Source organism: Neovison vison, chromosome 13 (genome assembly GCF_020171115.1).
Source record: "Neovison vison isolate M4711 chromosome 13, ASM_NN_V1, whole genome shotgun sequence".
In the NCBI taxonomy this organism is placed as follows: Eukaryota; Metazoa; Chordata; class Mammalia; order Carnivora; family Mustelidae; genus Neogale; species Neogale vison.
The window spans coordinates 110709646-110736034 of NC_058103.1; the positions used below are offsets into that span (position 1 = coordinate 110709646).

The 26389-nt window shown below is 36.9% G+C and overlaps 1 protein-coding gene across 1 annotated transcript; it reads left to right on the plus strand.

Moving 5' to 3' along the window:
* Window positions 1–14512, plus strand: RSL24D1 (ribosomal L24 domain containing 1). The gene is made up of 6 exons (XM_044230854.1): window positions 1–148; window positions 3973–4086; window positions 6562–6634; window positions 11121–11184; window positions 12854–12939; window positions 14105–14512. The coding sequence occupies exons 1-6, from the start codon at window positions 68–70 to the stop codon at window positions 14176–14178; spliced, it is 492 nt and encodes a 163-aa protein (XP_044086789.1). The 5' UTR covers window positions 1–67; the 3' UTR covers window positions 14179–14512.
* Window positions 14513–26389: the final 11877 nt, after the last annotated feature.

Genomic DNA, 26389 nt, shown 5'->3' on the forward strand with positions numbered 1-26389 from the left:
GTGACCTAGCTGCGTCACTTCCGCTTAAGATCGGCGTCTGGGCAGTGGGACCTCACGCGGTTTCAATATGCGGATTGAGAAGTGTTATTTCTGTTCGGGCCCTATTTACCCCGGCCACGGCATGATGTTTGTCCGCAACGATTGCAAGGTGAGACGCCCAGGACGAGCGCCCGCTGTGCGACGCTCCCGCGAGCGTGAGGCGGGGCGGGCTCGGCGCCGGGTCCTCCTGCTCCCGGAGCGTTTGGTTCGGGTTGTCTGCGCTGCCCTCACAAGAGGGTGATTTTACAAGAAGCTCTGGCCTCGTCCTTGACCTGAGGGCCTTTCTCCCTGTGGGTGTCCGAACCGAGCCCTTTCAGCAGCCCAGCTTTGGACAAGGCTGGCGGCGGCGAGGTTCCCCAGTTATTTGAGCCGGCGCCGAATGGAGTCCGGGGGTGTGTTTGGGCTGTTTGGTCTCTCTTGTACGTGAGTGAAGTTCTTGAATTCAGCCGACTTTGTTGAATGTATGCCCAGTCAAGCCTCATTACGAAGGCCTGTGTCCACAGACACGAATAAAACTTGAGAATGTCCGTGACGTGTCGAAGTTGATTGGACTGTTTGTTCCCTGTAGCTTAGTAGTAGTTCTGTATTGCGAAGGCGCAGGTGACCTGGGGAGGGTCGTCTGTGAAGAGGCTCAGAAAGGAGATGTCATTTATCCTGGGTCTCGAATGTTGGCTTAAAAAAGTGAGGAGAGCATTCTAAGTGCAAGTAAAGTGAACGGTTGAGTAGAGGCGCTGCTAAGCAGGCTCTAGGGAAGTGACTGGATTGTATATCGTGATAGAGGCGTGGGGTGAGGCTGTAAATACACATATAAGTCTACACGAAAAGGTACGTACATAAACATAAAATATAACGGTATAAAGGTACGTACATAAACATAAAATATAAACGTAATTACGAGGCCTGGTTGTGAAAGACTTTGTGAATGATACACGAATTTGTCTTACAGCAGAATGAATCTCATTCTATACTAATTTAATACATTGTTTCTCAGAATTCGACCTCTCATATTTGCTTCTGAATCACTGGGCACTTGTGGAAAAAAAAAAAAAGATTCTTCATTTCCTCTAGCTCTGTTAAATTGGTGTCTTTGTGGGGAGGAGAAGAGGATCTGGGATGCCAGACAGGTGACTTTGATATGCTAAGGAAATACAGATCCTGTGTCATCACCGTATATCTCTTACAGCTGGAAGATACTGACGTCATTAATTAGGAGCAAGGGGTTCCTGCGGAAAGTGTGGGACCAAAGCTAGGTTTGGGAACTTGAAAGAACTTGCAGAAGTCTTTTGAATATCTGTTGTCAGGAACATGATAAAAAGTTTATAGAAACGAACTCAATAGTTGCTAGGTTGGCATTTAATTCACAGTGGGCACGGTGGCTTTGTAGATGATCTGGTCATCATAATTTTACGATTTTTGTCCAGCACTGCTTCTCAGGTGGGTATAGGAACTAAAACAACAGATCATGGGAGCTATCTAGAGTTGGGTGTTGATCTGGCAGACACAGGGGAAATTCATATTGATGAGGAAGTGTGTATTGCTAGCAAGGACGGGTTAGAATTGGCTGGGAGCCATCTTACTCTAGGGAAGACCTGTGGATCCCAGACAGAGTTAGCTGGCGATATAAGAAGCAGAGGTCCTGAAGCACCAAAGAAGATAAGTATTTCTTTTCTTTCTTTCTTTTATTTTTTCTGTGTTAATGATTCTCAAATCTGTATTTTTTTAGCTCTAGTCTGAATTTTCCACTCGATGCAGAGATTCTGTCTGTAACCAGCAGTGAGCCTATTGAAATAATTCCTAATTACCTCAGGTCTTTTTTGTTTTCTGAATTAATACCACTGTCCTATGTCTAGACAGTTTTGCTAGACGTGTGAATCATCTTTGCACCTTTCATTTAGTTATGAGGTCATCGATCTGCCTGTGGAGAGTATAGTGGTCTTTGCTTTCTTTTTGCCATCCCACTCTGGTTCCAGATTAGGCACTGGTCATTTTTATAGCCACTCTTTTTTCTGCCTTTTTTCTCTTAGCTTTTGAGACAGTTTCTCATAGAAACTGCCCCTCTTAGGCTTCTTGGGTAGCTTCTTAGTGGTAGAATTAATGTTAATGTCCCCTATTTTCATGTACTTTGCAAACATAGAAAATACATGTGCCCTTAATGAGTCCTTAATAAGTGTTCAATCAGTGGAATTGAAGAAAGAGTTGAAGAACTTTGAAGCTGAAATACTATATCATTTGTTGAAAACTGAGGATGATGATAGAGGACTATGAAGTTTTGCCTCACAATCCATCCATCACTTACCCCACCATAGATTAAATCACTCCCTTATTTTGTATTTCCATGTTACTTAAACATGATCATTGTATGTATTGTGTATGCCCTATCCTGATCTCAATGTCTCCTTTGTAAATCGAGACTATTAATAATCCTAGCCTAAACTTCTCATGGTAGAGTATCATATTTTAATTATTCTTGTATCTCTAGCACCTGATAATATCAGGTACATAGTAGAACCTTATTTGTGGATTGAATTTGCTTCACATCTCCAGTGATTCCATTCTCTTCAGATACTTCCTTGTTCTTTTTAAGTTAACATCTATTAGATATAGAGTTCAAGTAGACTTCTCTGTAACTCTCCTTGGCTCTGGAATTGAGCAGACCCAGGAGTTCAGGCATCTCGTTCGGTATATCTCAGAACTGGGGACTTGTCTAGGAGTTATCTAGAAGGTATTAAATGTAGGAGGCTTTTACTTAAAAAGTTAATAGTCTTTTGGACTGAAAATACTAAAAAAAAAATTTACTGATAGTGAATTCATAGTGGAATATTCTAGGAGATCCACTTGTATGCATATATTTCCATTCCTTGAAACTAATTCAACAATATAGACATGTTTTGACTCCTGTCCTCTCTAGGAGGTACTGACCTGTGTCAGATTAAACTAGTATTATACTGTTCTAAGAAGACTGTGTCCTAGTGTGTATAGGGACCTGCTTGAATTCCCCCATAGAACAAAGTGTACATAAAATGAAAAGTATTTTGGCTTGTGATATATACACACAGGTTTGTGATCTGTACACACAATTTGAAATGTTTATACCTCATTTTGACTTTTTTTTATGGGCCACATCTTCTAGGTAGGATAATTAAACTTAAGATTTTTTGTCAACATCTAGTACTCCAAAGTAGTACTTTTTCTTTTCAGATTTCCTCTAGATGTACAAATTGCAGTGTGTTCTAAGACATTAAAAAGTAATAAAATAATGTATTTTAGACTTCCAGTGAGTCCCAGTAAGCCATTTCAGGGGCACATTGAAGCATCATTAAATCATAAGTTAGCACTGATAAAGGGTCATATCTTCTGGCATAAAGGTAGAGAATTATAATATTGAAGAACTTTCCTAGTAGACCTGTGAGTAAATAGTTTAGAACACAAATCTATACCCAATGTTAGTTGCTTTTTTGAAATTATTTTGTGCTGTTAACAAAAAGGATGGAAAGAACCAAAGAAGATTTTGGAATAGGTGTTTGAAATTTTCACCCCCATTGAGGTATATAGCAAGTGATATTTGAGAATTATTATTAAGTAGGAAGGGATTTAAATAAATGACTTTCTTTGAAACCATTGTTATTATTCATGATGATTTTAAGGTTTTATTGTTAATCTGTAAAAATGACTGATGATTTTTAACCATATACTTGGGGCTCTTGAGCCATTAGTTGTGATGATATTTGATAGTCAAATGATAGTAAAAAAAAATAGTTCATTTTACATTTAATCTTATATGTCTCACATATTTTTAAATGGTGGTGTAAGTAGAAGGAATTGTTAGAACCATTGTCATTTCTCAGACTTTGCACTATGTTTTTATGGCATGCATAACATCCTAGGATAGAAACATTCTTAATGTTGACTCCAGTATTTTAACTTTTTTTGTAGGTGTTCAGATTCTGTAAATCCAAGTGTCATAAAAACTTTAAAAAGAAGCGGAATCCTCGCAAGGTCAGGTGGACTAAAGCATTCCGTAAAGCAGCTGGTAAAGAGCTTACAGTGGTGAGTATAGTTAGCTATCAGTATAATTACTAACTTTGGTATGGGAAGGTTATTATTAGGTATTAAATGTAATTTACCTATAACAACATTTTCTATGACAAGATTGGTGAGTGATTTATTTGTATTTGGCGATTGTAATAATATTGTAACATCCTAAAAACCATAAATCTGCAGAATTCTGTAAAGGAAAAAATTCCTAATTCAGTTTATGGAAGTGATTTCCCTTATTCTCAAAAAACCATTTTTTAGCTCCTGCACACAAAAGGGAAAATAATTTAAATGGATTGGAGTGAAATTGGAAGTTACTATTCTCGAGGATTTTAAGAGGAAGCTAACAGATTAAAGGATTTCCTTAATACCATTGAGGGCTCTGATGAGATTTGTTGTAGACTCATTTGTTAGTTTCTGAATTTCCTTACAGGACTTTGAGAGCAGGAAGTGTGTGTTGAAGGAGAAATAATGGGAAGTCATGGGTGAGGGAATTTCAGGCATGAGCGTCCATCATTAGGTTGTTATGGGGTGGGTACAAGGGCCTGGTGAAGCTTGTCCACATTTGACCCCTATGAAAGGAGGAGGTGAAAGCTGCTGCGCAAGCTGCCTTTGAAGGAGGAAGATCTTTGTCTACGGCCATACCACCCTGAACGCGCCGATCTCGTCTGAAGGAGGAAGATCTTTAAACTGTTCTTCCCTCCATGACTTCCTCTTTACCACCTATCTGCTCCTTTAAGGGCAGTTTCTCTTTCTTTCTTTCTTTTTTTATTATGTTATATTAGTCACCATAAGTACATCACTAGTTTTTGATATAGTGCTCCATGATTCATTGTTTGTGTATAGCACCCAGTGCTCCATCAGTCTGTGCCCTCCTTAATACCCATTAGCAGGCTCACCCACTCCCCTCCCCACCTCTCCTCTGAAACCCTCAGTTTGTTTCCTGCAGTCTGTAGTCTTCTGGTTTGTCTCTCCCTCTGATTTCATTTTTCCCCCCTTCATTTTTCATTTTTCCCCCCTTCATTTTTCCCTTCCTTCTCCTAATGTCTTCCATACTATTCCTTATGTTCCAAATAAAAGTGAAATCCTGTAGTTGTCTTTTTCTGCTTAACTTACTCACTTAGCATAATCTCCTCCTGTTCCATCCATGTTGATGCAAATGGTGGGTATTCGTCCTATTGATTGAGTAATATTCTATTGTATATATGGACCAAATCTTCTTTATCCATTTGTCTGTGGAAGGGCATCTCGACTCCTTCCACAGTTTGGCGATTGTGGACATTCTGTGAATATTGGGTGCATGTGGCCCTTCTTTTCACTACATCTGTATCTTTGGGGTAAATACCCAGTAATACAATTGCTGGATCATAGGGTAGCTCTATTTTTAACTTTTTGAAGAATCTCCATGCTGTTTTTTAAAGTGGCTGCACCAACTTGCATTCTCACCAACAGTGTGTGAGGGTTCCTAAGGGCAGTCTCTATGCAGTTGCTATGAAGACCCTCCCTGGCTTCATTTTCAGTGAATGGGAAGAATATTTTTTGACAAGGTGCAAAGACAATTCACAATTATTGTCACAAAAATAATTTCCGGTATGGATGAGAATAAACAGCACTTCAAATGCAAGTGACAACTTCATGAGAGAAGAAAGGATGCCAGTCACAGTCATTTGCTGGTGACCAGTTAGTTGCCTTGTCTTTGCTGAGGTTATTGTGATTGAACAGGTCGTGTATATGTAAATGAAATAGGTAAATACAGAATCAATGCTGTTCCATTCCTATCTCAGATAGATTTGAAAACTAAGAAATAGACCTGCAGTTTTTCCAAGAAATTTGTAGTGTTTCTCTAAAATAGTTTCACATGTTTTGAGGTAAGTAGGGTTTATTAACTGTCAAAATACAAACTACATTTAGAGAGGGCCTGAAAAATTTCTGGGAGAAAATTTTGTCATGCAGAGCAGCACCACATTTATTTGAAGATGTGTAGTTTTACACTTTGATGTTATAATAAAGCTATATCAGTACTGAAATGTATAAACATGATAGGTGAATAGGTTCAACAATGTGAAGTTCTCAAAGTTTGACTCTTTTTGACCTATGAAAAGTGGTAATTCATATGGTTCAACCTAACAGAAAGTTTTCTGCCTGTGAGTCTGTCTTATCTTGGAATGGGAAATTAGGGAAGCCTCTTCAGTTTGTTTGAAATCTTCATGATTGTTATATGACCCTCTGAAGGATGGGGCTGGTACCCTCCTTCTCTTGTCTTCTTAAAAATCACTTGTATATTGATTGATGTTTTCAGTAGTGCTGTCTTGTATATCTGGTGTGTAAAGGAGAAGTAGTATGAAAACTTAACATTTGCTAGGGTCACCCTGGGAAATCTTAAGATGTGTCTATGATTTGAAACACAACTCTTGTGACGAAGAGAAGTTTTTAAGAAATGCTTCCTTTTGTATCTCTCTTAGAACCATATTTTTCCTTTTCTTACAGGATAATTCATTTGAATTTGAAAAACGTAGAAATGAACCTGTCAAATACCAGCGAGAGTTATGGAATAAAACTAGTAAGTCACAAAAAATTACCAGGAATTTTGAGGAGAGACTATTTTGGGATAGTACTTTGAATTTAATGTTTAATATTTAAATATTAATTTTCTTTTCATTGGTTGGCTTTTATTCTTTTCCTCATTTTAATGGTTCTGTTGTACTTGTATCTTTTATGATAAGCTGCCCCAAATCCTTTTCAGAATTGGCTGATGTGTCCATTATAAAAATAATGTAAGGGCTCCTGAGTGATTCAGTCATTTAAGCATCTGACTCTTGGTTTCAACTCGGGTCATGATCTCAGGGTCGTGGGTTGGAACCCTGTGTTGGGCTCTGCATTCAGTGTGCAGTCTGCTGGAGGTTTTCTCCCTCTGCTCCTCCCCCTGCTCACTCCTCTCTAAAATAAATAAACAAAATTTTTTTTAAATGTAATTATTAGATTTTCTATTATTTGGAGTGTCTATACAAAGATATAAAAAGGTTTAAAAATCTGAGAATAGAGGTGGAGAATACTTTTTTTGGGGTGTGGCATAGGTAAAATATACACAAAACCTAAGATACTTTCCAAGTTTAAATAATTTGGTTTAGGTTTATAAACATTATATTCTGTATACCTTATAAAATGTAATGCTTCTGTAAAATTGAAAAGTACAGTACTTAAGGTAATTATATTTCCTAAGAGGACTTCTAAGTGCATGACTTAGGTATAAATCAAGCTATAGACTACTGAAGTTAAAAGCAAGGATAACTAGTCCTTGTCTTTTTCATTTTTCCAAACTAAGCAGAGACTAATGAAAAAAAAAAAAATCCCATATGTTGTAAAACCAGATTCCTTAAGCTAGCTTGTAGATGCCCCTATGTGTATGTTTGAGGCCCTTGGCTTTGACTTTCTTCTCCCTACAGCGGTCTTATGCAGTCTTTAGCCATTTCTAGTCTTGGGTGTAGCAGTGATATAGTTGGTTTTGTTAATTAGAGGTTCCCAGGGCTCAGAGTCCTGTGGACTTTGTCAATTTTTTTTTAATAAGATTTTATTCATTTTATTTGACGGAGAGATAGAGCCAGAGAGCACAGTCGGAGGGGAGGTGGGAGAGGGTGAAACAGGCTCCCTGCTGAGCAGGGATTTCCACCCCCCAACCCCCTTCCCCAGTGCAGGGCTTGATCTCAGAGCCCTGGGATCATGACTTGAGCTGAAGGCATACAGTTAACCAACTGAGCCACCCAGATGCCCCGACTTTATCAGATTTGAATAGTTCATAGGCAGGGCTTTTTATCTCCTTTTGCCCAGTCACAGCACTTTAGGGGAGGAATTGAAAAATTAGGGGCTTTGTGGTAGTACTTGCCACCCTCTAAAAGATTATTATCTTCCTGGACCATGTGGAGATTTGAGAGTCCAGTTTTGGAATTGCCTTTTCCATATGGCCTTAAGTACTTTTGCTTCTTGGTGTTTTGTTTTTTTAAATAAAGTCATTCCTTCTGTTTTGTAATTAGAGGAAGAGTTAATTTCTGAAGAGCAGTGGATTTTACTAGGTTTATTTGCTAAAAAAAATAATGGATTCAAACTCAAGGATTTCAGAAGAGATTAATAGGATTCTTTTATTTTAATTGAGATATAATTGACATATAACATTCATTTCAGGTATGCAATGTAATGATTTGATATTTGCATATATTGTGAAATGATCACAGTAAATCTAATTAACATCTGTCACCACACATTTTTGATACAAATTCTTACAGTGTTTCTAAAAGGCAGAACTTGTCAAGGACATTTTTAGAAGGTCCTAAAGCATTTCTATATCCCATTGAATTTTATTTTGGCCTTTTCTTTTTTGTTACTATTTCAAGATAGCCTCCTCAGATTTGATTTCCCACAACCCCTATTTCAGTATCATAGGTCTGTAAGCTAATCTGTTGGCAATAATTTTATATTCATTATTTACATTTTTAAATTGTGTCAAGGTAGGGACTGAGCAGCCTTTGTTAAGATGCTGATGTCAATAGTAGGAGAACTTCCAAAACAAGAATACTAGTAAGAATAGTTTGTATTTTATCCCTTATGTCTCTGTATTTCAGATCAAGTTTTTAGTATCAGGTGCTTCTTACATTTAAAATTTTTCAGTCTTATGGAATATTTGGAAATACAGTGTCTTACTGTTTGGGAAGTATTTACCTGCCACTTCTGTGTTTTTATTTCGCTTCTGAGTAACTGTAAGGTATAGAAATACTTTTGAGTACTAGAACTTAGCCTTAATCAATTTCTGTTGAAAGGCAAAGAAAGAGTTGTATATCTGGCATATTTAGTTGTATATTTAGTTGTATATCTGGCATGTGCAGATGTAGAGTTGACTTTGTCTTAGACTATTCATAGAAGCATCCTCTTAATACCAGTGCCCCCATGGGGCCGTCTGGGGTGCTTTATTAAAATGCAGATTGTGATACAGCATGTCTGGGTGGAGCCCAAGATTCTGCATTTCTTACAAGCTCTCAGATAATGCCAATGTTGCTGGACCCCGGATTATACTTAAATGTGTATTAAGTAATACACTTTGAAGTATATTACACTTAAATGTGTATTTGTTTTTGTTTGTTTAAAGATTTTATTTATTAGAGAGCAAGCGAGTACAAGTGGGGGGCGAGGAGGGACAGAGGGAGAGGGAGAAGCAGGTTCCCTATTGAGGAGGGAGCCTGCTGTGGGGCTTGATCTCAGAACCCTGAGATCATGACATGAGCCAAAGGCAGATGCTTAACTGACTTAGCTACTCAGGCATCCTACACTTAAATGTTTTTCTTTTGAGTTAATTTTAGACAACAGAAAAGATGAAGAATTCCTTTGTCCAAATTCCTCAAATAACATTTTTACTAAATTTACCTATTCTCTCTCTCCCTTTCCTTCTGTAATTTTCTGAACTTAAATTATATACATAATGGGCACCTGACAACGCATAATGTTTTTATCCCTGAGTGGTTTAATAGAACTATAAAAATACAATATTTCCTAAAAAATAGAACATTCTCATATAGAACGATAGTCATTCAAATCAATAAATTAGCATTGATATAGTATTATCATTTACTCTCAGACCTGTGTAAGAATAGTACATGCGTTATTTTTCTCTTCAGATTTTTTTTTTTATTAAAGATTTTATTTATTTATTTGACAGAGAGAGATCACAAGTAGGCAGAGAGGCAGGCAGAGAGAGAGGAGGAAGCAGGCTCCCTGTTGAGCAGAGAGCACGATGCGGGTCTCGATCTCAGGACCCTGAGATCATGACCTGAGCCGAAGGCAGCGGCTTAATCCACTGAGCCACCCAGGCGCCCTCTCCTCAAATTTTTAATATTTTGTGAGTTTTGGTATCTCGTGATATTCATGGTTTTGAAGAGTATGAGTCACGCATTTGGTATAAAATCCCTTAATTGGCATTTGTTTGATATTGCCTCAAGTTAGATTTGGGTAGTGTACATTTGGTAAGATACCATAGATGTGATGCTGAGTTCTTATCATTATGTCCTGCCATATAGAGGCATATGTTATCCATTGGGGTCCTATTTCTGTCCATGTTAACTTTGATCCTTGGTTAAGGTGGCCTCTGGTACATTTCTTCACTGTAAAGTTAGTATTTTATCCTTTGTAATTAATAAGTATATTTTGGGGAGATATTTTAAGATTATGTGAATATCCTGCTCCTCTTCAGATCCATAGAATATAAGAAATTAGATTGGGAGTGTTTTGCCCAATATGGCAGCCACGGGGCTGCTGAGCACTTAAAATGTGGTTAGTCTAATTCCAGATTTGCTGTAAATGTAAAATACATAGCTTTTGAAGACTTCAGATGAAAACAAGCATAAAATAACCTCAGTAATTATACTATGTTGAAATGACAGTATTTTGGATATGTTGGCTAAACAAAATCTTTTATTAGATTTTGACCTGTTCCTTTTTTATTTTCTGATGTGGCTGCCAGAAAATTTAAAATTATATGTGTGGTTTCTCTTAGTGCTGGTATAGATTCTAGAGCATATTTGGATTCAGCTCCTCTACGCATTTCCCAGAACAGTTGGATTTTAGTGGTTGGGAACATGGTAAAATGATTAGTTTATTCTGTCAGTGTTCATCCTGTGCAGATCATTTCCCAGGCACTTAGAGAAATAGTATTTATGCCCAGAATGATGCTTTTATTAATGGAGAGGACAAACTAAGAAGGGATTAGTTGCCATTAATCCATTCTCTGTAAAGTGTGAGAAGCATTGGGCTGGTTTAAAGTCGAAGGAAAACTTAGTAGCAGTAAAGGCTTTTATAAAATAAAAATAGAGATTTATTTGTGAAAGATAGTTAACAAGTTATGTCAGCCAAGAGTATTTACCTTCTTTAGTTATTTTAGTAGGGATTGTTTTTACAATGAGTTTTTTATTTAATACATTTCTAAATGGGAATAAAGGGGAGTGATCATTAAAGCTTTTGCTTGGATATGCAAAAATTTGCTAACTCTTAACAAATTTTTTTTGTAGTTGATGCAATGAAGAGAGTTGAAGAGATCAAACAGAAGCGCCAAGCTAAATTTATAATGAACAGGTATGAATATATCTATCAAGTAACTCTTGGAAAAATAATTACTACTAGAAATCCAGAGGTTTTTTTTTTCCCACTTTTTGTTTTCATGTAACCTCAGAAAATTAAGAATACTGTAAAGAACTTTTGTATACTCTTTACTGTATCCTTGTCTCTATAGTAAGTTGAAAACATGATGCCCTTTTCCTGAGGATATTTCAGTGTATATATTCTAAACATAAGAACATGTTCTTCTACAACTGTAGTATAGTTACCAAAATCAGGAAATAAATATTCAGCAATACTATTATATAACCTACAGACATTATTTAGATTTGAGCAGTTCTAGTCATGTTCTTTATAGCAGCAGATAATCCTGGATCTTTCATTGCGGTTTAATGGTAATATCTCCTCAAGCTCCTTTTACCTGGACACTTTCTCATCTTTGTCTTAAATGACATTGATATTTTTGAAGAGTACAGGTCAGTTATTGTAATAGACACTTCCTCTGTTTGTGGTTGTCTAATGTTTGCTTCATGATTAGATTCAGGTTAGGTACTTTTGGCCAGAATATCATAGCAATGATACCTAAGAAAGACCTACGTATTAGGAGGCACATGTTATCCCAAGTGACTGATCTGCCAGTTTTCTCCAAGGGAAAGTTTTTCCCCTCCTTTTTAATCCGTACATATCTTAGGGGAATACTTTGACACTCTACAAAGAGTCCCTTATTTCTCAAACTGGTGCCTACTGGTGTTAGCATCCAGTGGAACCTTGTCTGAATCTGTTATTATAGTGATTGTTGCTAAATGGTGATTTTTCCAATTCAGTAATTTCTTCTACACTTATTAGTTGGCTCTCCCATGTAAAAGAACTTCTCCCTTTTACAAGTTCAAAATGTACTCCTTTATTGTTTATTCATAGATCTGTATTTATTCATTCTTATGGTATTCGGTGGGTTATAATTATTTGTCATTATTTATTTTGATGTTCCAAGTGCTCCATATTGGCCAGTGGGAATTCCTTCAGGCAGGCTTCCGTGTCATCTTGACAATTCCTCATCTTCTTTTGGGTGCTTTCTTTATGGCTAACAAGATGTGGCCTCATCTTACACTTCCCTGGCCCCAGCCTACAATTGGTCTTTCTTTTAAAGTAGATTTACTTATTTTTTATCTCATCACTATTTAAATCTGTCATAGAAAACCATGTGCAAACAGCTTTCTGGCTTTAAAAAAATGAATTGTTACAAAAAGGGAGCCTAAATGTTTGAGAAAGACTGTTAGCTTGTCTAAAATGAATGTTTTACATGTTTTGTGTTCTTTTAATTACTGACTTAAAAAAAATGAGGTAACAGTGTATTCTCAGTTTGAGGAGAAACGATCTAGGCATTTTATTTGTATAATAGACATTGATGTCTGAGATTTAATTCTTTCTTTCAATCACATTTCTTCATTCACTCAGCAATATATATATTAATCTCCACTTTATCCCCAACTCAGTACTAGGGATATAATCAATGAACAAGTTGGTAGTGTAGAAATCCTGATTTGATATGCTTATTAGGAACTAGAAAATAATTTTGAGTTCTCATTGCTTATCTGTGTGGCTAATAAAATTTATTTTTAGAAATTATTAATATCATTTAAAGAAGTTAATGTAACTGAAATTTTGGCTTTGATATGTTTTATCATAGATTAAAGAAAAATAAAGAATTACAGAAAGTTCAGGACATCAAAGAAGTCAAGCAAAACATTCATCTTATCCGGGCCCCTCTTGCAGGTAAGTACTATATTACACAGGAGTTCTCTTTCAGTAGAGAGATGAAAAATCTACATTGTTGCAGTGTATGTAAATGAGTATCAGCTTTTTATTTTTTTTATGTAAATACCTGATTTATGATACAACTTGGTTTTTAAAAATATGATTTATACATTGTATTTCCCAGTTCCAATTTTATTGCATATGGTGTTTCTTTTCCTCTTCATAGAATGAGATTTCATAAGCTAGTCCAAAGATTCAAGTAACAATTTCATAGACTTTGCTTCTATTTGTTTTTATTAAGAACACTGTTTTATAGGAGTGGTTTTCTAACTTTGGTTGGAATGGGAATTAATTGGGGAAATTTATAAATATGGAGGCCCAGGCCTTTTGAGTCTGAGCTTCTGTTCCTTCGTAGCTCTCTGGGTTCTGACACTGATTTTGATACTCAAGTTTGAGAACTGCTGTTTTGTGTTAAAACCTTTTTTGTGTGTTTATGTAACTTGTCTGTGGTCATCCACCTGGGCAGTCGTTTGTGTGCATAGTTTCTTTTGTGAGGTGCTGGAAAACCAGTTTTTACTCAGCAGGCACCAGATACCATCTGTTATATAATTTACTTATGCAGATTACCTGAAGGGAGGAAATTTTGGTGAGATTTAGTTGAAGAGTTGATTCCTGAATGATTCCCTGCCTAAAGTTTTTAGTAAAGGTCAAATTCTGAAACTGCATGTTGAATAGGTTAAATAGATTAGTTTTTGTACCAAATTTTATTAAAACAAAATAGACAAAATCCTGGAGCATTATTTCATGTATAAGCAATATGAATTGACCCCAAACAACAGGAATGAACTGTTATTTAACTTTTTAGGTAATGCTCTGAGGGTAGATCAGTACAGTGTTAAAAGCAGGGACTTTGGATCCAGAGGGCCAGGATTCCAATCCTACCTCTTTGACTTATTGGGCTTACTTAGTGATTTGGTACAATTTCATCTTGTCTCTGGGTTTCTGTTCCCTCATTTAAAATGCAGGTTGTTAGGAGGGTGTATGAAATACTTACTTTATGCATGGCAGATTATAAGACCTGTGTAAGTTTAGTTACTATTCTTAAATTTCTTAACATCTAAGATCCTTTATTAAGTATTGTATAAGTTTGGCAAGGTCACATTGAATTTTTTTTTTTTAACAGGCAAAGGAAAGCAGCTGGAAGAAAAAATGGTGCAGAAATTACAACAGGATGTGGACATGGAGGATGTTTCTTAAAAATCTCACTGTTTCTTTAAGTGTTTTTGAAAATCTCCTTAGGAGACCAGGAACTTCTAAGTTATCAATTTATATTTTAAATAAGGTCACTCAAATGAAAGGTAATTAAAAATACATCTCTCCTACATTGCTATCGTTATGGCTGTAGGATTGCATCTCCATGTTAAACCTACTGAGAGTTATATTTATGTAAGTCATGCAAATTCTCCTTGTAAATACAAATGTGGACATAAAATGGTCCTGCTGTTTGGATAGTGGTACTAGGCAGATTTATGTGAACTAACAACAAAATTCATGGTTAGCAATATGTAAAATAAATTTTCTTTGCAGTAAAGTATTCCCTTTATTAATATTATAGAAAGGGGGCTTACAACAAAGAACTAAACCTGTATGATAATTAGCTGTAATCTTTTGATTTCAGTATTTGTTTTGGTTTCTTAGCATCATAGAAGAGCATATTGGCCTCACATATTGAAACTTTATTATGTTGGACTGTGTTGACCTGCTTTAACTGTTTTGATAGGCAGCTCTTAATGCTGGGGGGGATAGCTGAATAGTGTGCTCCTGAAGTGGCACCGTATACTTTCCACTTTGGAGAATACTTAATTCTGAGATTACTGATAGAACCAAATATATTTTTCCAGCATAGCAATGATTTAAAAGCAGAGGAATTGCAGTGTCTTTTAAGATATATTATGTGGCTTTCTTTTATAAAGCTCCTAATTGTTCTTGGAAAATAGAATTTATGGTTTTAGCATCACAAATTATTTGCACATAAGATCCTTTTTTCCAACGTAACTGCAAGTTTTTCGTTTAGAAAAACGTAAAAGTATTAGTGGGAAGAAAATAATTCCCTCACTCCTACATACTACTGAAATAGATACATTTTTAATTAAAATATATTCTGGATATGTAATGTTTTTATATTTCTACATTATTTGCAACTTTAAAGATAGTAACTTAGTTGTATTGTTTTTTGAGGACAGAACTTAGAATAAATTATAATCATAGGGTTCTATAGGGGAAATAATGTAAAAAACCAAAGACTTGTTAAATTATTTGAAGTTTTCACTCCATAGATGTATGTTTGCTTTACTATAGACATATTTAAGATTACCTCCTGTTAGATTTCCTACCTTGTTAGTTAGCAAGCTGTTGCCTTAAGTCCATCAATATGGGAAATTGAGCTAAAAGGAAGAACTGACATGGCATCTCAAGTTTAACATCCAGACTGTTCTATTAACTATCAGGAATTCATAGTATTTTGAGACCCCAGGTATCATTATAAACTATGGATGCAGATGCCACAGTGCTACCCCCTGCAACTCTCTAAACTTGGTTGGATCACTGAGTTGTCCCCCCACCTTTTTTTTTTAAGATTTTATTTATTTATTTGACAGATCACAAGTAGGCAGAGAGGCAGGCAGGAAGAGAGAGGAGGAAGCAGGCTCTCTGTTCGAGCCTGATGCGGGGCTCGAGATCCCAGGACCCTGGGATCATGACCTGAGCCAAAGGCAGAGGCTTTAACCCACTGAGCCTCCCAGGTGCCCCCTGAGTTGTCCCTTTAAAATGTTGCCTGAGAAGGGGCCTGGTACAGTACTGTTGTTTCTATTTGATTGAGACCTCTGCTGGACAGTTAGTGTAATAGAAAAGCATAAAATTTTCCAGGCACTTGATACACAGAACTTTAATGTTCTCTAATTGCTTTAGGGTAATAAAACACTGGAAGTCATTGGAAAGAATTTCCTTACACACTTGCCTTACAAAACCCTGTAGGGTAGCAAAAAGAAACATTAAGGGGGCACTTGGCTGGTTCAGTCAATAGAGCATGCAACTCATGATGTCAGGGTCTTGAGTTCAGCCCCACGTTGGGTGTATAATATACTTAAAGGAAACTTATTAAATCTCATTTCTTAAAAATAGAAAACCTTAAAAACAAACAAACAAACAAACAAACAAAAAAAACAACTTTGAAAGATGTTAATCTGGTAGAAAGAAGTTCCGTAAGGACTGACCTATTTCCTAACACCCAACCGTTATAGATGCCAACCGTTTTAGTTAACTTGCCTCTTTATCACACAGAAGATGGAGGAGGTAGCAATTTGTATTCATCCAAGTGCCAGTGTCTATAAGGATTTATCCAGAGTCTCAGATCCAGTCTTTACAAGTCCTGCTGATGGCTGTGAGAGAGGACTATAAGTTACTTGAGTGATGCTCAACTTGACTGTGCCTTAATTTCTTGATTGGAAAAATGGAAATGATAATATGACTAACCTGAGGATTTTTATATGAGGATCCAATTAGGTAATATTGTAAAATAGTTTTCTCAAAGTCACTACCATAGTGGCAAGTGTTAAAATGTTAGCTCTTAGGATTGGCTATGTGACCACACAAAACTCATAGCAGTGGGCTTTGCCTCAGGACAAAGTGGAGGATATTAGTGTTTGGGGGTAAATATAGCTAAATTGAATTTGTGGACTAATTACAGTGCAGACAGGGTTGCATAGAGTTTAAAACATTAGTTTTAGCTTTTAATGTCACTTAGAAAATTCACTTATTAAGAGCATCTTACTCCCCATTTTCTGTTACGAAGGTTGGGAAGGGCAATACATTTCTTCTTTGTCAGCTAGTAGTGTAAACAATGAATTGTCACCCACTATTTTAAGGGCTAATTTATATAAAGGAACTTATTTGTCCCTTAGCTTACATTTTAAATGGAGATTGAAAAAAAGACATCATACTTTACAAATATTTATAATGTAAATTCTAATATTGAATGAAGACTACCTTGTAAAAATTAAGAATGTAGCTTGCTGTATTAAAAGTGTTGATAAGGAGAAAATTGGTATCAAAAACACAATTTCAAAGTCTATAGGAAGAATTTTCCAAAAATCAGTATTCCTTTATTGATATGTAACAAAATTGAAAAGGCAACTCATAAATTTTGCCCTGCATGTCTTTATATTCAATATCATTAGCCTCATGTTGATTTGAATCAGTTGTGTCTATTGATGAATTTCTTTTTTTTTTTTTTTTTAAGATTTTATTTATTCATTTGACAGAGAGAAATCACAAGTAGATGGAGAGGCAGGCAGAGAGAGAGAGGGAAGCAGGCTCCCTGCTGAGCAGAGAGCCCGATGCGGGACTCGATCCCAGGACCCTGAGATCATGACCTGAGCCGAAGGCAGTGGCTTAACCCACTGAGCCATCCAGGCGCCCCTGATGAATTTCTTTTTAAGGAAGTGACCTTTTGCTTAAGAATGTATTCTTATGTTCTGAATGTAAAAAACCTGTACATTCTGGTGCTACTACTTGAGCCTCGGGTTTGAGCTATTCTGCTCCAAAATATTCCCTGGGTTTTCTATCTTAATTGAAGGCGTCATGTGGGGACTGAAGACGGTATTTCTACCATACAACCTTCCCTATGGTACCAGTTACTGGATATCATTCTGTAATCTCTCATTCTGTGGTGGCCCTATGCTTGCCAGTAGATTCCTTTTTCAATGTTTGTGATAAAAAATCTTGACTAATACATATCTCCATCCTGCAGCAAACCCAGGCAGCCCACTACTATCATGATCTCCAAGGGTACAGGGATGGTTATCTTATCACAGGCACATATTAGGTCCCTGGTGCATGGAAGATAAACGGTAAGTGTGACTAAATGGAAAACCAGTGTGTAGCCACGTACTAGCTTTACTGAAGTTTATTTTTTAAATAACCAGTAACTTGAAAGATAAAAAGAGTAAATTACCAGCAGTGAACTACATTAAGAAAGGAAGCATTTTTTGACAGTATTAGTCAGATCTGCAACTTGGTGAGGAACAATGTTTGCTTCAGGTTGCCTACCAGATTTTGCTTATGTCTACTTGTTTAATGGTGATAGATCAACCTGCATTTCTGGGTTTGGCTGGTGCATTTATATGTCAAGAAATCTCAGGAAGGATTGAGCATAAGCTGGTATGTATGGCAAGGTCCTTAAAGAAGTTTTGCCTGTACCTTGCTTTGCTGATGGAAGAAATACTTCAGGAGCCACAAAGTATAAAAATAGAAATAATGAGAATGAATTGGGAAGAACTGATTAATACCTAAAGAATGTTAACCAGCCAAAAAATACAAGGGACAGGTTCTTTAGTATTCTTGAGGAACTCAGTTTTCAGTTCTTTTAAATCCTTGCTTTAATATGTTACAATAAAATGATAATTAGTTTGCTGCCAAGCCATGAGACGCCTAGGAACATCAGTGAAGTAAGCCTTTCTAGTCTGAGTTACTCTACACAATTTTCTAGTGTAAATCTAATGAGACTTGGGTATTTCCTTTTTTTTTTTTAGGTTTTAGAGAGTACACCCAAATAGGGGGAGGGGGAGGAGGAGAGACAGAATCCTTAAGCAGACTCCCCACTGAGTGTGATGTCCAATCTGGGGCTTGATAACAGGACCCTGAGATCATGGCTTGAGCCAAAATCAAGAGTCAGACAATTAACCCAACTGAGCCAGCTGGGTACCCCCGTATTTCCTCTTTTGAAAGCAAGGAATGGAGTGTAGGGAGTGAGCAAGTATAAAAGACAGCCCACCTGATTAAAAGGATTTGCCATTTAAAAGGATAATACAACATACTTTGTTAAACTATAGGTGTGTACCTTGTATTGTTGAGAGTTCTCTTCAGTGCTCTGATTCTTCATACTGCCAAACACCAGGGCTAGTAGCTTTTGACTTTGTAGTAGTACAGTTTCCCACGTTTTTAATGGAAATAAAAATTGTGCAGGAGAAAACATCTCAAAGGAGAGATCACAACCTCTTAGTACCATTGTTCATACATTTGCAAACATGTAGTATCACCTAATGTAGTACCACCTACTTCCAGAGTTGTAAGAATCTAATGCCAGTTACTGTAGCCAGGTATAGTGCATATAGTAGTTTAGAATACTCACAACCCTTTAGGTCAGTCCTGATTTTGCAGATCTGGAACATGACGTTAAAAGAAATTGAATAGCTTGCTCCATGTCACAACTAGCAGAGCTTAGAATTAAGCTCAGTCTGACTTAGTCACTAGCTGATATCCTAAACAGCATCTAGTATGTTGCCTGGACACAGTTGGTGCTCAATGTTTATTCATTCAAGTTAAAAAAATCTAACAGTAAAAGAAGGTGTTCTGGAGAATCGAATAGCTTGTTATGAAGTAGTTTTTTATTTTGTGACTAGAATGAATCCTTTTTCTTACCAGTTCTTCCAGGACTGACAGGTGATCATCTATCCCAGCTTTTGTGTAATTAAGACAGCAGATCTAATGAAATGTTTTTGAAACTTACAGTCTTAAAAAAATTAGTATTTTTAACAAGCTATCAGGTGATGGCTGACCAAGATGGCAGCATAGGAGCCTCTTGAACTTTATTCCTTCCACGGACACACAAGGTATAGTTAGATACAAAGCAATTATTGCTGAAAAAAATCCGGAAGCTAGCTAAGTGACTTACACATTGGCCGAATGGGTAGCAATACTTCTATCAGAAAAAAGACTTCAAAACAAAGTCTGTAGCAAAACAAAAAAACATGCATAATGATAAAGGCGTCAATTCAAGAAGAGGCTGTTTCACTTGTAAATATCTATTTACCTAACAAAACAATATTTAAATACATAAATATTAGTATAGGGAGAATTAACAGTAATACAATAATAGGTTTAACCCCCCTCCCCCCCGCTTATATACCAGATTATACAGACAGAAAAGCAACAAGGAAATAGTGGCTTTGAATAACCTATTTGATGAGATGGACCCAACATGTATATAGTACATTTAATACAGAAACAATATACATTCTTTTCAAATGCACATGGAACATCCAGGATAGATCACATATTAGCCCACAAAACATGGCTCAATAAATCTAAGAAGACTGGAATTACATCAAGCATCTTTCCCAATCTACTAGGAAACTAGAAATTACAAGAAAATATCTGGAAAGAACACATATATGGAGGCTAAACAACATAGAACCAGGAAATAAAAACGCATGGAGACAATAAAAACAAATTGTCCAAAATTTTTGGGACACAATAAAAGTAGTTCTAAGAGATTTATAGTCATTCAACTCTGCCTCTAGAAACAAGAATCTCAGCCAACCTGATCTCACATGTAAGGGTGCTAGAACAGAACAAATAGACTAAAGTTAGTAGAAGGAAGGAACTAAAATTAGAAAAATAAGTGAAATAGAGAAAAAAATAGAAAAGATCAATGAAACCAGGAGTTTGTTCTTTGAAAACACAAGCAAAATCGATAAATCTCTAGCCAGATTTAGCAAGAAGAGGCCTTAAAATCAGCTGGGAGGGAGGAGAAATAACCAACACCACAGAAATACAAAGGATTATAAGAGAATATTATAAAAATTATTTGCCAACAAATTGGATAACCTAGAAGTTATGGATAAATTCCTAGGAACATACAATGTTCCAAAACTGAGTTGGGAAGAAATAGAAAATTTGAATAGACCAGTTACCAGCAATAAAATTAGATCAGAAATAAAAAAAAAAAAAACTCCCCCCCAAACAAGACCCTGGATCAGATGGCTTCACAGGTGAATTTTAGGAAACATTTAAAGGAGAGTTAATACATATCCTCCTGCAACTATTCCAAAAAAAGTTAAAGTAAAATTCCACATTCATCCTATGAGGCCAGCATTATCCTCATGCCAAAACCAGTCAAAGACTCTATTTCCACATTCATTCTATGAGGCCAGCATTATCTTGACCACCAAAATCAAAGACACTATTAAAAAAAAACAAAACTATAGGCCCTTATCTCTGATGAACAAAGATGCAAAAATTCTTAACGTGTTAGCAAACAGAATTCAAGAATATGTTAAAAAATAACTAGGATTACAAGGATGAAAGAATGGTTTAATACTCCTAAATCAGCATGATACATCATAATAAAAAATAAAAATACAGTCATTCAATAAAGGCAGATAAGGCACTTGACAAAATACAATATCCATTCATGATAAAAACTCAACAAAGTGGGTAGAGAGGGAATATAACATACTTGAGTGTGATAAAGGCCATATATGGACAATTGAAAACTAACATCTTGGTAAAAAATTTCTAAGATCAAGAACAAGACAAGGATCTCTCCACTTTTATTCAACATAGTACTTAGCCACAGCAATCAGATAAGAATAACAGACATCCAAATTGGTAAGGAAGAAATAAAATTTTCACTATTTGCCATTGATAGAATACTATATATAGAAAACCCTGAAGATACCACTAAAAATCTATTAGGACTAATGATTTCAGTAAAATTGCAGGATACAGAACTAACATACAGAAATATGTTGAATTTCTATACACTACACATGAATAGGAGAAAAGGAAATGAACCATTACATTTGCAATTTTGCCAAAAATAATACCTAGGAATAAACTTAACCAAGGAGGTGAAAGACATACTATAGTAACAGAACTAGAAAAATCCTAAAATGTATAGGAACCACAAAAGATCTCAAATAGCCAAATGCAATCTCGAGAAAGAAGAACAAAGCTGGATATATCATAATCCTAGATTTTGTGATAAAATAATCAAGACAGTATGGTACTGGCACAAAATAGACAAAAATAGATCAATGGAACAGGATAGAATGATCAGAAATAAATTTACATGTATTTATGGTTGATTAGTCTCTGACAAAGGAGGCAGTAATATACAATATACATTGTATATAATATACAATGAGGAAAAGACAGTCTTTTAAGTAAGTGGTGTTGGGAAAACTGGACAGCTACATGTAAAAGAATAAATTGAACCACTTTATTATATCATACACCAACCCAGCTCCCCCCATCAAACACCCTTCCCCCCCTCCCCGCAAAAACGGGAGTCCTGAAACCATAAAACTCTTAAGAGAAAACATAGGGAGTAATCTCTTGGATATTGTCCTCAGCAACATATTTATGGATATGTTCCCTCAGGGAAGGGAAACAAAAGCAGAACTAAACTATGGGGCCTACACCAAAATAAAAAGAAAGGAAAGGAAAGGAAACAATCAAAAAAAGAAAAAGGAACCTGCGGAATGGGAGAAGATATTTACAAATGGTATCCGATAGGGGGTTAATATCCAGAATATATGAAACACGTATACAATTCAACACCAAAAAAAAAAAAAAATCTGATTTAAAAATGCACAGAATATGTAAATAGCTGTTTGCCCCAAGAAGACACCCAGATAGCCAACAGACACGAAAACATGCTCAACATCACTAATCGTCAGGAAATGCAGATCAAAACCACAACGAGGTATCACTTCTTGCCTTTCAGAATGGCTAGAATCAAAAAGACAACAAACGGTGAGGATGTGGAGAAAAAGGAACCTTCATACATCGTTAATGAGTGTGTAAATTGGTACAACCACTGTGGAAAACAGTATGAAGCTTTCTTGAAGGTTAAAAATAGGGGGAGGAGAAAGATGGTGGAGGAATAGGAGAACCTGTTTCAACAGGTCCCGTGAATTGAGCTAAATATCTACCAGAACACTCTGAACACCCATGAAATCAGCCTGATATGTAAGATAATACACTTCTGGATTTCTATGAAGGCAGGAGATCATCAGTGGAGAGGTACAGAGGAGGGACAGTGCTTGGACTGATATTGGAGGATTAACAGAGGGGAAGGGAGCTACTGGAAATGACCCCATTGGAAAGTGATACCCCAACACAAAAGTGCTGTGTGCTTAGGACCAGCATTAGCTTGGAGACTGGTTGATAGCACTCAAAAAGAACAAAGGGACTTAAGGGTCAGTTGGTGGGATTGGGTGGCCACAGATATGGACCTAAGCCCATGGTCCCAGGGCAGCCACAGCTGGCACCCACCTGTGCCTGAGAGAGCCCAGCCCAGGCTCCAGTCAGTGGTCCCTGGGCCTGCAGCCTTCCGCTGCCTGCAACACTGCTGGGGCTGAGTGCACCTGGTGTGGACATGGGCTCCAGACAGCAGTCCCAGGAACAGCAACCACCAGGATTGGGTTTGCCCAGACCAGTATCCCTTGTGGTTTTAGTGGCACAGAGATGCAGAGACAAGTGGGGCCCTCGGGCAACCACTGAGACAGGTGGCTGGAGGTGCACACTGCCTGTGGGAGGTTGTGGTGTTCAGCAGAGTTTGCAGAGGGGGAGTCTGTTTTGGACCATTCAGAGGGGAGCAGACTGAGGCTTCCCTCTGAGGCAGAGGTCTGGCTATGGACAGTTTACTTTTGCTCTGACCCTCCGGAAAGGTGCAAAAAGCCACCAGAAAACAAAAAACCTCCAGAGAACAAGAGCCTGGAAAACCTGTTTCACAGAGCCTGGCCCCTTGATAGGGGGACAGGCAATTCAGCCCAAGCAAGACTGACTGAAAAACAGTGTAGCAGGCCCCACCCCCAGAAGACAAGCCAAAAGAACAAGAGGACAATAACCACGTGGTCCCCATAAAACTAAAACCCCAACATCAGGGGAAGACAATATATTAAGCTCCCTGGATTGCCCCCAAAACTATATATTTCATAGATACAACCTCTCTCTCTTGAATTCATTATCATGATTTTTCTTTTATTTTTTTACATACTTACCATTTAAACTAGATGTTTAATACAACATATTCCATAGTAACTGTTTAACTTGAACTTTTTTTATACATATACTTTTGCTTCTCTCCGTCTTTCTCTCTCTCTCTCTCTATATATATATACATATATATATGCTTCACGGTAGTCTTTTTTTTTTAAGATTTTATTTGTTTATTTAACAGACGGAGATTACAAGTAGACAGAGAGGCAGGCAGAGAGAGAGAGAGGGAAGCAGGCTCCCTGCTGAGCAGAGAGCCCGATGCGGGACTCGATCCCAGGACCTGGGATCATGACCTGAGTCAAAGGCAGCGGCTTAACCCACTGAGCCACCCAGGCGCCCCTTCACGGTAGTCTTTTTTCCTATTCAATTCTATCCCTATATATGAACCAGTTTTAATTTCCCTGTATCTCTGGAAAGTTGAGTACTTTTGTGAAGATAAGATACAACCAGCAAGAACTGAAATAAAATTCCTTGGCCACATTGAGGTTTTAAAACCATCTTCCCATCTTTTTCTTTTGTCAGTGTTTCTGTGTGTTTTTGTTTTTGTACTATATAAATCTTATTCTTGGGATTCATTTTGACTGAGTTTTCTTTTTCTTTTGTTGGTCTTTTGGTTTGTTTTTCTACCCTATAAATCTTACTTTTGGGCCTCATTTTGACTGTAGTTTTTCTTTTTCTTTCTTCCCCCTCTTTTTTTTTTTGTTTTGTTTTGTTTTTGGTGATGACTTCCAATTTCTCCAAAACTTTATTTATTAAATAAATAAATATGTGACCTCTGCCACAGAACTACTGGATATGGACATAAAATATGTTGGAAATAGAATTCAGGGTAACAATTATACAGACAATGGCTAGGTTGGAGAAGACCATTAGTGGCAACAGAATCTCTAAGGGTAGAAGTGAGAACTGATCTGGCAGAACTTAAAAATTCTATCAATGAGATCTAGTCTAATCTAAATACTCTAAATGAGGCAGAAGATTGAATTAGTGATCTAAAAGACAAACTGATACAAAAGAAGGATCAGGAGGAGGCCTGGAACAAATATCTTAAAAGTCATGAAAACATTTAGGGAAAAAAAAATGATGCCATGAAAAGTTCCAACGTCAGAATTATTGGGATCCCTGAGAGGGTGGAGAGAGAGAGGACTAAAAGATACAGCTGAACAAATCCTAGATGAGAATTTCCCTCATCTGGAGAATGGAACCAGTGTTTGTGTCCTAGAGTCAGGGCACCCCACAAGGTCAATGAGGATAGAAAAACCCCCAGACACATGATTGTGAAATTTGTGAATTGTAAATTCAGAGAAGATGTCTTAAGGACATCTAGGGGGAAGAGATTCCTATGTACAGAGGAAGGACCATCAGAATAGACTTGTCCACAGAAATATGGCAAGCCAGAAAAGGCTGGCAAGACATATTCAGGGCACTAAATGAGAAGAACATGCAGCAAGAATGCTTTATGCGGCAAGGCTGACATTCAGAATGGATGGTGATAAAGAGCTTCCAAGACCAGCAAAGTCTAAAAGATTATGTGACTACCAAGCTGGCCCTATAAGAAATATTAAGGTGGGGTCCTATAAAAGAAAGATCCCAAAAGTGATATAGGAGAGAAATTTACAGAGTCAATCTGTAGAAACAAGGACTTCACAGGCAATATGATGACAATAAAAACTTTTCTTTCAATAATCATTCTCAACATGAACGGCCTAAATGCTCCCATAAAACAGCACAGGGTTGCAGACTGGATAAAAAAACAGGACCCATCCATATGTTGTCTACAAGAGACACACTTTGAACCTAAAGATACATTCAGACTGAAAGTGAAGGGATGAAGTACCATCTATCATGCCAACGGGCCTTCAAAGAAAGCTGGGGTAGTAATTCTCATATCAGATAAGTTAGATTTTAAGCTGAAGACTGTAGTCAGAGATACAGGACACAACATCTTTCCTAAAGGGTGTATCCAACAAGAAGATAAAACAATTGTAAATATTTATGCTCCCATCATGGAAGCAGCCAACTACATAAGTCAACTGTTCATCAAAATAAAGAGTCATATTGATAAGAACACATTAGTTGTAGAGGATCTTAACATGCCACTCTCAGCAATAGATAGATCATCTAAGAAAGTCAAAAAAGAAGAGCTGTGACACATTAGACAAGATGGACCTCACAGATATATACAGAACATTCCACCCTAAAACAACAGAATACTCATTCTTCTCGAATGTACATGGAACTTTCCCCAGAATAGACCACATACTGGGTCACAAATCAGGTCTCAACCAGATACCAAAAGACTGAGATTATTCCCTGCATATTCTGAGACCACAATGCTTTGAAACTGGAACTCAATCACAAGAAAATGTTTGGAAGTAATTCAAACACTTGGAAGCTAAAGACCATCCTGCTCAAAGATGTTTGGATCAACAAGGAAATCAAAGAACTTAAACAATTCATGGAAACCAATGAGAATGAAGACACTTTCGTCAAAACCTATGGGATACAGGAAAGGCAATCTTAGGGGGGAAATACATAGCCATCCAAGCCACACTAAAAAAAATAGAAAAATCTTGAATACACAAACTCTCCTTACACCTTAAAGAACTGGAGAATCAACAAC

Bases quoted from the DNA above. Each gene is read 5' to 3' on its own strand.
- RSL24D1 (XM_044230854.1), top strand. From the start codon at position 68: ATGCGGATTGAGAAGTGTTATTTCTGTTCGGGCCCTATTTACCCCGGC. The intron at 4,087-6,561 runs GTGAGTATAGTT...CTTTTCTTACAG, and splicing joins CTGGTAAAGAGCTTACAGTG to GATAATTCATTTGAATTTGA. The intron at 6,635-11,120 runs GTAAGTCACAAA...TTTTTTTTGTAG, and splicing joins AGAGTTATGGAATAAAACTA to TTGATGCAATGAAGAGAGTT.